This window comes from Anser brachyrhynchus, assembly GCF_964034855.1.
Source record: "Anser brachyrhynchus genome assembly, chromosome: 3".
Lineage (NCBI taxonomy): Eukaryota > Metazoa > Chordata > Aves > Anseriformes > Anatidae > Anser > Anser brachyrhynchus.
Window position 1 is genome coordinate 18315226 of NC_137696.1, and position 12548 is coordinate 18327773.

The 12548-nt window shown below is 48.6% G+C and overlaps 1 protein-coding gene across 4 annotated transcripts in view; it reads right to left on the bottom strand.

The window, feature by feature from the left end:
- TTBK1 (tau tubulin kinase 1) overlaps positions 1-11432 on the bottom strand; it is a 108256-nt gene extending 96824 nt beyond the window's left edge. The window contains exons 1-2 of one of the 4 annotated variants that reach the window (XM_080585844.1): positions 10409-11432; positions 178-438 (exon numbers count right to left, since the gene is read on the bottom strand). Coding sequence is in view for 1 of the 4 variants with exons in the window: in XM_080585842.1 (XP_080441968.1) it covers positions 10007-10132 (126 nt within the window). In the remaining 3 variants the exon portion in view is untranslated. Of the gene's footprint in view, positions 1-177; positions 9869-10006; positions 10304-10408 lie in introns of those variants that run through there. The other 3 variants (XM_080585845.1, XM_080585842.1, XM_080585843.1) reach the window with 3 other exon arrangements.
- Between the last annotated feature and the right edge of the window lie 1116 nt (positions 11433-12548).

Below are 12548 nucleotides of genomic sequence, written 5' to 3' on the forward strand. Positions count from 1 at the left end.
CCCTCATGTGAAAACAACAAAAAATATATACTTTTTTTTTTGTATAAGTAAGTTCCACCATGCACCAGCATTCTTTTATTAGGATAGAAATGCATATAATAATATAAGAAACAAGTTGATTAAAAGAAAATACAGTGTACTGGACTAACAATGTTTCAACCCTGGAATATATCATACCTCCTGCTGAACTTGAAACAGCAATTTAAAACAAGTCATACGTCAGGATAGGTCTGACAGCAGGAGCTCGAAAGGTTCTCAATTGTTCCTTGCAGACACACATCTTCCTTCATTGCCTGCCTCTGCTGTAGCAAATCCTGCTCAGAGAGCAGGCTCGACTCCTAGCAGTTGTGGCTTAAAGTCTCCTCTGTGACATATTCTTCTCATAAGCATGCAAGGGCACCGGCTTTAGAAATTCTGGATTTGTTATTCAAAGCATGTCTGTAAAAAAACAAAGTATCTAAAGGTGAGGTTGCAAGATACCGGGACTGTTTTTCACCTTTGAAAGGCTTCTGTTTTCATGACCGTGAAGGAGTGATGTAAATGTGACTGGGAAAAAACAAAAAAATCTGAAATGCTGGGATCGAGACAGGCAGCTCCAGATTTTCCGCTAACCCCAGGCTGCACTAAAGGGAACGTAATAAATACGGTAGCAGACACCCCTTGACAGCACTATTACCACTACCTGGTTATGCAGCCAACCCAACGTAGTTTGGCCCTCGCCGTGACTTTGAAGGATCAGCGCACAACCTAAGGAAAACAGCCCCCCCCCACCCGTAAGCTCACGCTGCCAGGTACTGTACTAGCACACAAAGCAGTCAGACAGAGCAGTGGTTTCTGTGCCAAACCCACCTATCTACAGGGAGAATCGGCGCAGTTAATTACGGCAACAAATCATTAGGAACGCGCAGCAGAAACTGCCAACAGCGCGGGCGCTCTTACATGATCCTAATCCTCTCCCACCAGCAGTCTCAGCTGCAGAGCTCAGAAAATGGGGAGAAATGGGAGTTTGAGAGGGAAGTCTGTTATTTCCTTCCAGTCTCTCTGACCAAACTGCTTTGGTTTTTGATCCAAGCAGAAAACGAAATACAACACCAGGAAATCTCTCTTGCGTCATAACCAACTTAAGCCTCTAGTAATGTAACGGAGAGGCATCATGGTCTGCTTACAATAAATAAATTTAACTGCAGGTAGATACACTTAAACTGCAAAGTCAATATAGATCACTATTTGCAAAGCTTGAGTAGTCTGCTGGTAGCCAAAATAAATATTTCTGAAAAAAAGCAAAAGCTAGGCAGAGTTTATACTTCTGATGTCACCTTGCCTGCACCTGACACCACTGGACATCACGTAAATTTTGATTCCACTTCTGCAAGACAGGGAAGGAAAAATCATGTATTTATAGATCTGCCACGTGGATTTCAGGTCGCCAAGAGCTTTCTGAAATTTAATAAAAAATTAGAGTAAGTGAGGTAACTGACACTTGCTGCACTGATACATCACATTAGACCAAATGAGACCAAGTGGGACAAAATTTTCCTGGCTTTCAAGCCCACTGCTGATCTCAGCAGAGAATGTTTGTAATTACACAGAAGAGATTTCCTGGGACTGACAGAAACATTTTATCATGCCAGCTGTTAGCCACTTAAATCACCTCTCTACAGCCCTCCTTTAGCTATTTCTTCCATTTTTCTGGGAAGCTCTCTGCCCTGGTTGGAGCATGCTCAGAGGAGCATGTTTAACCTTCTTCTACCTCCTATTTTCAGCAAATCTACAGTTACATCCTCTGATCTGCAGCCTTACAATTTTTTTTAGTTTGCAGACAGATGGTGAATTGCTCAAAGGTGATGTCCTCACAGCTGACCCACTTTTTCTTCTACCCTTGGGAAATCCCAATACATTCTCAACCATATTCAATGGTTCTGAGCTTTTTTCCTCCTCCTCAAAGACAAAAGTGCCCAGGGATGTAAAACTTGCTTTGAGACTCAAAGCACAAATGTCATTGTTATTTGAAGGGTCTACAATACAATTCTAGAGGAATCTGTTTCCTTCATAGTTGATCTAAAGATAATATTAACAACAAACACAATACCATCGAGGCAGATAGCAGCTGTGGCCCACACCTGTTTCTCTCTGTGACTGAACATCCTAGAAAGACACAAGAAAATTCTTGTATATGCAAGCATGCTCTGTTTAATTCCTTCTGCATTGCTGCAAGAGTCAGTTTCCAAGGAGAAATGGTGTTACTAAGCTCATGGAAGAGTTTTACAAGCTGGCCTCAATTGCCTCTGTATAAGCCATTTCCACACGTGTCTACGATGCCATCTAGTCCACAACTGTCAGCTTGTGCTTCCAATCTCCAAGCCCATGCAAACAATCATTTCCCATCCATAAACCACATTATTTGTTGAGTTTAACAGCTCTATGACTTAGGCACGTGTCTTCTCATTCTGCTATCAGATCTTTCAAAACATTACACCTGATCATTGTGCTTAAGAGAAGAATCTCTTTAGTATTATTCTCAGAGGAAAAAAAAAGAAATTAAAAAATAACAAAAAAAAAACCTTCAAAATCTGTTCCTCGAGGCAGATTCATTGTAACAATCCATATTTATACTTTGATCCTCATTTGCCAATGCTTTGCAAGGTAACTGGATCCTGAGAATTTCCTATTACAGAATACATACGGTTGTATTTTGTGCCTTGTTTTACTGTAAAAATCATTTTAATTCCATTCATGACTGTATTAAAGCAATGGAAAAAAAAATTTATACCTAAGCTGGCAAAAGCTCACAATTTTTCAGACTGATCTCAACCTGAAACGGGTAATTACGCCTTCTGTGTTCAATGTGCCAGAGCAGGCTGGCTACCAGAGAACACTTCTAATAATACTCCACAGACACAACAATCACTGCTTCGAGTCCAGCCTGGGCTCTTTGTAGTGGGGGAAAAAAGTAACAAGAATTTCACCACAATCAGAAACACAGATGGCAAGGATAAAGAAAATTTGTTTGGCAAAAAAAGGAACCATACTGAAATAAAAGCTTTTGAGTCACCATCAATCTTGAAATAGGTTGCAGAGACCAACACGTGACCAGACAGCACCGAAGCCTAGAACTTAACTTAAATGCTTCCTGCCTTTTCCCCCATGTCATCAAAAGAGTGAGAAAACACTTTGCTGCCTTCCTTTTGAATTTGTCTTTTACCCTTTTTTTCCTCCTGCTCACGTAAGGCCAGTAAGCCTCATCTTTGCTTGATGAGCAACCACTCTTTCTAGACAAGAGTCAAGAAAAGCAGAAAGAAAAAGCACATCTTACACAAAATACTTCTTAGCACAACCAAACACAGGCTCAGACATCTAGGATTAAGGCCTACAGGTCATGTCCACAGAGCACGGCATTGCTGCGGAGAGCAGCAGGAGGTAGTAGGACAATTCTGTCCTTGCCTACAACTGGAAGGACAGGCATTGGAGTCAGGTATAGGCCAGCATCCACACCTAATGGTCACTAAAAAGATGGAGATGAAGAAAGGCTGAAGGATGCCTTCCTAGTCACTTGAAAACAAAACTCTTTAAAATGCAGGTATCTTACCCAAAAGGCAACTGAAAGGCAAATTCATTTAGCACAGAAGCATCTTCCTATGAAGAAAATTTAAGAGACTGAAGGATTCCCCCTGTCTGGCTCATCTTCCTCTAGAAGCTGCAAATTGTTTCATTGGAGTTTTCTTTTCCTTAAGGAAAGCAACTAGAGCAAGGGAGGTGGCAGATTCTAGATCTCTTGCTCTTTTCAGATCAAGGCTGAACACCTTTCAAAAGGCGTGCTTTAGCTACTGTAAATTTTACTAAAAACAAAAACCAAAACCACATTTTTGGGTGCTTAGACACTAATGAATGAAAGTTGACAACCAATGGAAACACCACAGTGGTTACACTGCGTTACCTACAGTCTACAAAGATACACCGATCCTGGATCCACAACTTCAGGTTCCTGCTTCACCACTAAAAAGCTACCTGCAATGGAAAGAAACAGTTCTCTTCTCAAGGTTATTCTCTTCTTCAAGGTTATTCCCTCGGCTTTGAGCTGCTTGACCTGGTTCATTGTAGGGTCAGCCAAATGCAAGCACCAGCACAATGCAGGAGTGGTACCTCAGATCCAGTTCAGCTTCAGTCAAGCCATGCTCTGCATTTGTCTTCACAGCACCAAGTCCTCAGCCTACCATGGAACCACAGGGCTCAGCCATTTCTCCTTAAAAGCAGCCAAGTAACTCTGCCTCGAGCCAACCTCTTTTCCAAGGAAAGCAAGACGCAAGAAACCAATTACTTTTGATAACTTACTTGCATAACCCCTAAACCACTACATTTTAGAGTCCAAAGCATCTAGATTCTGTTTAAATAAATAGAGACAAGGCCAGCTGCGTGCCTCTGGACAGATGCACCCCTACCTCGCAGACCTCAGGAACAAAGCATTGCTTTTTCAATTTAGGGATGGATGAACTGAACAAACTGAGGTTTGGGGAGGGGGAAGAAGGAATTTCAGATACACTCCTGCCTTCAGGCTACGTTCCCACCATCAGTGACGCCAGGGAGGGAAAAACATCTTGTGGCAACACGTTTTTATGCTGACTGGCAGGGATCCTGTTGGTGAAACCTCTTTGCTGACCCCTTGCACCAAGAACAGCCATCCAGCAGAGGGCAAAAGGTAGGCTGCAGAGGCAACTCAGTTTGTAGGCATGCCGACAGCTGAGCTTGTGGGGTAAAAGCACAGTGTGATAACCTGCCTGTCATCAGTGCAAGAGCAGCACACCGAGCCCTGGAGGGCAGATTCTTATGAAGAAGTTGAGGTCCCATATGATTGAGATCTATACAAACAATTCAGCATGGAGAAAGTGAACAAGAAATGACCGTTCGCTGCTTTTTCCAATGCATTAAGGAAGCAGCAGCATGCAACTCCAGTGGCATCACACCAGCCAGAAGCTGGCAAGCATCATGTCCATGGCTTTCGGTGGCAAAAAGGCCAAGAACGATAACCTGGGTTATCTAATTCTGCAGTGGGAGAAGGAAAAAGACAAAATTTTAGAAGAACAAAAACAAAACAAACAAACAAAACACCAAAGAGTGCTTTCAGTGGTATGTGATATTGAAATGGGACCTTTTTGGGTGAAACAGGTCTCATAAAGAAGGTGGGGAACTAGAATGTATAGATTCAGGGAAGCACGTTTAGGAAGCTGCTGAAGGGACTGCATTCGTGGGCACTCCAGCGAACAAGGTATGGAGAAAGAAGGTCAGGTCACTCAAGTGGAGGAATAGCATATGTACTAAAGAAAACAGTAGACTTAAAGGAGATAGGTAAATTAATTGTATCAAGTCTAAATTCTAAAATGTAGCAACAAAACTACCCCCTTGACCCTCTGACCAGAATGATGCAGCAACTGTGGTTTGCTGAGGGAGAGCAGAGGAGCTGCGAAGGGCAGCAGGGGGTAACTTCAGCTGCCTCTTGGAGATCAGGTTTGTAACTCCATAGTAGCTCAACTTGGTTCAGTAAGAGGAGAAATATGCCACCCTAAGAAAATAAAATCAAATCTTTGGCCAGAGCAACCTCTGCTCTGTACTTTAAACGGCTTGATTTTAATTCTAATTGACTTATTTTACAAACAAAAGTCTTTAAAAAATAGAATATACACAGAAAGGAAGAAAATGGGATGTATTCTTCTACATTAAATGTAAAATCATCAAGAAAAAAATATCAAAGAGATGGAACAAACTGCTAAAGATAAACGTTATGCATTTTCCACACATACTTGACCACGGAGCAGCCAGCCAGTCTGCTGCATGACAGACTGACAAGGAATAGAAAGCCTGAACAAAGAAAGATGATGCCAAGGATTTTTTTGTACTTTGTTTTAAAGAGCTTTGCAGAGGATCTGGAAATTGGTCTTACTTCTGCACCAGACACGTTCAGAGAACTGAAAATGAGAATTAAAACTAACCAGGAGACAAGCAAAAGGGAGATGCCATGACTTCCAGACCTATAGGAAAGGCTAGGTGGTTTTCGATGACTAGACAAGTGTGCAGATAGGGCCATCTCTCTGACAACAGTGTATATGGATAGCCAAAACCTCCTGGTGTGGTATCAGATCAAAGGCCCTAAAAATTAAGATATCTCAGGATTAAACCAAAGTCTCTCTAAAACTAGTAGCCAGTTAAAAGAGGGGAAAGCAAGCAGGAATACATAGCTAGGTTTCAAAACAGAGTTAACACACGAAATGACACACCCTGTGTACATGCAAAATTATTCAGGCTAACAAATAAAAAGACTGAAAAACTGCAGACTGCAACACCAAGAAGAGTACAGCTAGGAAAAGCATGTTACATGTGTCACTGGTAGGAAAAAGATTGGAGCAATAAGGGATTTTAGCCTTTCCAGCTGGGTATATGATCCTACAATTGAAGTCTTTTCACTAGAGATCAACTTCTCCTTATCTGTTTGGCAGCCTCTTTCTATCTGAGGAGCAGGCCACCAAAGCTTCTCCACTTACAGCCTCTGGGCTGATGGTGAGCCTTGTAACATTTCCTATCGCATGGATAGCAAGGAATTCACTTCCATCTGTCACGGCTGACACTAAATCTCTTTCTTTAGTCTAGGCTGCCCTATTTCTCTGGGGAAAAAAAAAAAAGAAAAAAAGGAAATCTCTGCCCAGAAGCTCTCCCTCTGCTTCCCATTGTGCCTATATGGCCGGAGTCAGCTCATCATCTGCAGTCTGTTCCTTTCATACTGTTCGCCAAATTAAAGGTGACATGGCTTGACACCAAAAGGAAAGGCTTTCCAAGCACATCTTATTTGATTACATCTACAGTCCATCACACTGCCAGTATCTTCCTTCTCAACTACAGAAGGGACCCTTTTCCATGTAAACACCTCTTGAGGGGTGAAGAAGACTTATCGGAAGGCAGTGGGGAACTGGGTAAAACCAAAAGGGACTGTGAGCCTGATGAAAAACCTACTCCGGTAGTGATTTTTTTCCATATAAAGCCCAATATATTGATGTTTTTTGCTTTTCTCCAAAAAATTGAAAAGTTCAAATGAAACAGCACCTGATATGCACTGAGATCCAAATCACACTGCTATTGCTGGATTAGTTTCCATATTTACCAGTATAACTGCTGCGGATCTCAACAGCATGATACAGATGCTGTATGCGGCTGCTATTGTGGAAAAAGACAAGAGCTGGTCCTGCACGGCACGAAGGAGGACAACCAATGTCCAGCTTGCACCTGGTAAGGCAAGGGAGCCTCAACCAGAGTTCAGACACAGAAGTGCATAAATCACATCATCCCCATCACCTCCCACCTCTCCTTCCTAATGCTTCAATAAGTATCTGCCAGATTTCTCCATTCTTCCTCTGCCTGAGGGAAGGAGGCTTTATAGCTGGCCTTTCTTATCTCTGTCTACCAAAGCAATCCTGGTAGTTATTCCAACTGGACAGTGTTTCAAAATGACACTTTGAGGGATTTCAGGATGTTTCTGGGGAATGTCCACTTTTTTTTTTTTGGGGGGGGGGGGGCGGAAATGGGAATGAAGCACTAGCTGTATCCATTCTTTTATCTTCTTCAGCAAGCCAGTGGAGCTTTAACATTGGCAAGTGCTTCCACAATCACACCAGCAAATCTTGGGTTGTGCCTTGCAACGTTCAAAGGAGGAGATACCAACAAAGTCAACAAGCCGCTAAAAATACGAGAACGGTCTACAAAGCCCCTAGGGACTCTGTAGAGACAGCCTGTTCTACGAGGTCCTATTTTCTGTCTTCTGCTCTGTTCACTGTTTTCAAAGTGAACCAATGTTACCAAGGTCATCATGGAGCTCTGGCAAAAGAATCTAATCTAGGACCTTCCCAGAAAGGGAAGCCATTCCCACAGAGTTTACCTGGAACCCGTACACAGACACATACCTAAATAAGACCAATGTAGAAAACTGACAGGACACGATTGAAGAGGTGAACCCATAGCAAGATCCACCAGAGCGTAGTGGGCTATCTAACAAGCTATAAAGCAATGTGGCAATCTTTCTGTAAGAGAAGGCAAAAAACCACGAAGGAATCACAGCTCTTAAAGAAGAAAGAAGGATTTGGCTCTTCCCGGATCTGTCTGATCACTACTGCTCTGGAAGACATCAAGTACCAACAGCTTCCATCAGAGGGTGGTTTCATTCTGCCTGCTCCAGCATTGAGATGTAGTTGGCTTCACCACCACACTTTCCTCTGGCACCAAACATCAGGGTTGGGATTGAGAGGAAAGGGGAAGGAAATCAATACATGGGCTGAGGTGGGGGCCACTTCATTAGCATAACCCCTGGAAGCTGTTGAAATAGATTTCCTACACCAGAGACAATCGTTTCTGGAGGACCAAGAACACTGATGGGGGTCTGACTTTCTTCTTGCTAACTATTCCAAGAAATATATATATATATATATATCCTTGAGGCTGATCCTAACAAAAACTGACCTAAAAGGAAATGTTAATTATGGTGTTTTTCTTCACCGTACAGAGAAGATGCCCATTCTTGAAGGAATGAGATTATCACAAAGCACGAAAAGCACAGAGAACACAGAATTTACAGCAGTGGACACCACATATGCCAACGAGCATCACGTCGTAAAAGTTTCTGACCTCATGTTCATCAGCATGAAAATGCTTCCTATGAGCTGGATGATCACAGGCATATAAATAAAAAAAAAGCACACATAATTCCTAGCCCACACCTATTATACTGAGAAAGTCTCAAAAGAAGTTGGTACAGCGAAATGTGGTGAATAACTACTACTAGCTCTGATGCTCGCTGATCTTTAGTCGTAGCACCTGTAAAGGCACAGCACCTGTAAGCTTTAGTGTTGAGCTAGCAGGTAGCACACCCTATCTCACACAAAGCAGGAGGTTAAACTCACTCCTACAAAGAAAAAATTCGGATACTCAAAGATCTCTGTTGTGATTCACTGGGAAGTTTATTGCTAAAAGGTAGCACTTTCAGTGACAGTACAAAGAACATAAAGAAATGCATATGCTGTGGAAAAAAATTAGGAAATCTTTCCCTCTATCAATCAAATTATCTACACCTCCTCCTTGCAAATCTACAGAAAGTGAAAAATGTAGAAGAACGTTTAATGTACATCTGGTTTGGACCGCTCAGGAACACCACAGCAGCAGGTATTGAAATGCCCCCTGAGAAACACAAGGAACTGAGCAGCGACTAGTTCAGCAGGTATTGAAATCCCCCCCAAAACCACCAGGAACCGAGCAGCGACTAGTTCAGCAGACCCTGGAGGGGCAGTGCCAGTCGGTGGCCCTCAGTGCGCCGCTTCCTCGTGCCGTACAAGACGTGCTTCAAGGTCATGGTGGTCGTCTTGGAAGTTGGTGGTGGGTCCGAGCCGGGGTACCGGGTGGGTACCGGGTGGGTACCGGGTACCTTTTTGCCATGTACGTGTGGAAGCCGAGTGACCGCGGGCAGAGTCGCCGACACAGCCTCGTGTGCCACGCGCACCGCGGCACGAGGCTGGAGGCTGCAAAGCTGCCTCGGGCACCATTGTGCGCCAAGCACCAAAATCTCCCGACGGGGAGGAAAAAGCCTACGGAAGAGGAACCCTCCGCACCCGCCCTCAAACCCACGTCCCTCAGCGTTACCCCAGGACAGCACAGCGGAGCTCTGTGCCCAAACCCGAACAAAAACCCGAGGGAATCGGGCTGGTTCTCCACCGCCACCCGCCCATCCCTCGCACCAGGCGGAGCACGCCTGCCCATGCCACGGGCACGCCGCTGCGGGTCCGGGGGGCATCACGACGCCCCCGCAGCACCCCCTGAGCCCCCCGGCCCCCCATCTCCAGGCCGTGTGCCCCCCACCCGCGGAGCCCTCGCCCCCCGCCCTGCCCCTCCCCGCGCCTCGCCCCTGGAGCCGGCACCGCCGGGGCTCGAACCCGTGGCACCGGGAGCCGCCCCCCCTCTCCTCCCCTCCCCGGCCCCTCACCTGGGGCCGCCCCGCCTCCCCCGCCGCCCGAGGTGGCCGCGTCCGCCCCTGCACTGCAGCTAGCGGCACCCCCCTCCCCCGCCCCTCTCGGCAGATGGTTCGCCCCACCCCGTCCCGCCTTCTCATTGGCGGCGAGCGGCCGTCACTCCTCCCCGGGCCCGCCCATCCCGCGGAGCATGCTGGGAAAACGAGTCCTCCACCTGCTCTCCAGCCCACAGCGGGCGGAGGGGCGAACTACAAATCCCGCGCTGCCCCGCGCGCAGCCCCGGAGCGGCCCGGCCCGGTGCGGGCCCGCACCCCTCGCCCCCCCAGCGGCCAAGCGGGGCGGCCACCCCCCCTCTACGCTGCCAGCGGCCGCTGCGGCCTCCGCCGCCCGCCCCGCCCCGCCCCGTCCCGGCTCACCTGGCCCCGCCGCCTCCCGCTGCGGCCGGCGTAGGCAGCGCACTCCCCGCGCCGTCAGCGCGGCTTCACCGGTCCCGGTGCCGCCTGCCCGCGGGCGCTGCGGCTGCGGTAGCGGGGCGGTTGCGGGGCGGCCCCGGGAGCATCGTCTCCCCCTCGGAGGAGCCGCGGCGGGCGGCGGGATTCGCCCACAATGCACCGCGCGCCGCACCGACGGCAGCCCTGACATCACCCGCGGGCCGCCCCCGCCGCCACGGGACCGCCCCGGGACCGCCCCGAGCCGCCGCCGGATGGGATCGGCACCGGCACCGGAGCCCTCGTCCCGCAGCCTCCCGCAGGGCTTGGGACCGGCACCGGCACCGGCACCGCCTGCCCTTGGGTGGGGTCGAGCCCTGGGGGGGCCGGGACCGGCACCCCCCGCCGCACCGAGGCCGGTTCCTGCGCTGCCGGGGCTGGGAGCAGGCTCAGCTGGTCAAAAAGCGGGCACAGCGCCGGTGTGGCCACGGCTTCACCACACGCAGCACGGGGGCAAGTGACCCTCTTGGTGTGTGCTGCTGTCCTCGGGCACCCCTGTCCCCGGTCACCCACTGTCCCCGGTCACCCCCGTTCCCCGACCCGGTGTACGCAGCTGTGACCCCGCACCCCAGCTCACCCCGCACCCCAGCTCACGTTGCCCTCAGGTGCCACATAAGCACACGCCTCCAAAAGTCAGCGCCCCACGGCCCGAGCTGTGGTGCTCCCCTTGCAGGACATGCCTCCCGGCCATGATTTTCCCCCTCCCGGAGCAGTGCACCCGGGGCCAAGGCAGTAGCAAGAGGGATGTGTTATGGAGGTTGGCTCCTGCAGAGCCATCACAACACGGCCGCTCCTGGCCACTCAGGGAGAGCAGGGCTGCCAGGCCTCCATGATGTTCCTTCACTGGGGGGAGGACGCCCTGCTCCCCGTGCCTTGAGGGCTTTCTCAGTGGAAGCATCCTTGAGAGTCTCCATTCCTGCAGCAGCTCATCCCCCAGCTCCCCGGCTGTAACACAGCCCTTCACAGGCAGCTGCATCTTCATGCCCAGGGCCATGCTGTTTTGGGCCTCTGATTGACAGATGACTGACCATTGCCACATGAGCTTCTCATGCTCCAAGTGTAGTCCTCATCACTTGTGTCCCTAGGCCCATGCCCCTGGTGTTGGGTTTGAGAGAGCTCAGTGGAAGCAGACAAAGTAAAGGGCGAAGGTGAGAGAGCTGTCTTTCTCTGCAAAGGCCCTCTCTGATGATTTTGGGTGGCCTCCAGGCCCCCTTTTCAATATCCAACCTGCCGCCATGGACATCTTTGGCACACCACTCTCCCAGGCTGCCTTCCAGACACGCCTGAGGGCCTCACAGAGCTTTCCCATGGAGGGATGCAACTCGGGGAGAGACTCGTGGCCAGATATGCCAGAGAACTTGTTCAGCTCTTTCTACCTGCTGCCAGCATCCTTTTCTATGGGGAAAAGCAGCCCACAAGGCCGAGGGCAGGGTCCTCACAGCCCAGCAGGAGAGAGCTGGTGGGGCACCAAACACAAACCCAGCAGGATTATTTTGGAGGAGACTGTCATTGTCCTGGGTGCACTAATAAGCCTTAATGGCTCCTACTAGCCACAATGGCATCTCCCTGCCCATGGGCCCATGAGCCCTGTTACAGCTCAGTCTTCAGTCCCTGCCTGAGCAATACTGTGCTGGTCTGCACCTGTCCATGGATCCTGACTTGTGGATGGACTTCCTAACTTGCGCTTGGACCTGTCTTGTCAGTATGGGCCTGCCCAAAGCCACAGGAAAATGTCTGACCAAGTCTATCATCACTGGACCTGATCCTCGTCTGGAGATTGACTTTTTGGCTCAACCTCACACCTGCCTCATCACCACAAACTTGACTGATGATTTGGGCTCCTGGTTGGACTTGGCAACCATCACTGCATCCACCTTCCTGGGTACTTGGCCCTGGCTGCGGAAGGCCTTGCTGGCAGAGCTAACTTAACAAAATTAGAGCAGGGTCCTGTCCAGGCCAGTTTGGAAGATCTCCAAGGATGGAGAGACCAGCAGGTCCCTCCCCTGGAGAAGTTTTCCCATGCTCAATCAGAATTATATTGTAATTTGTGTGTCTGGCCTTCATTGAA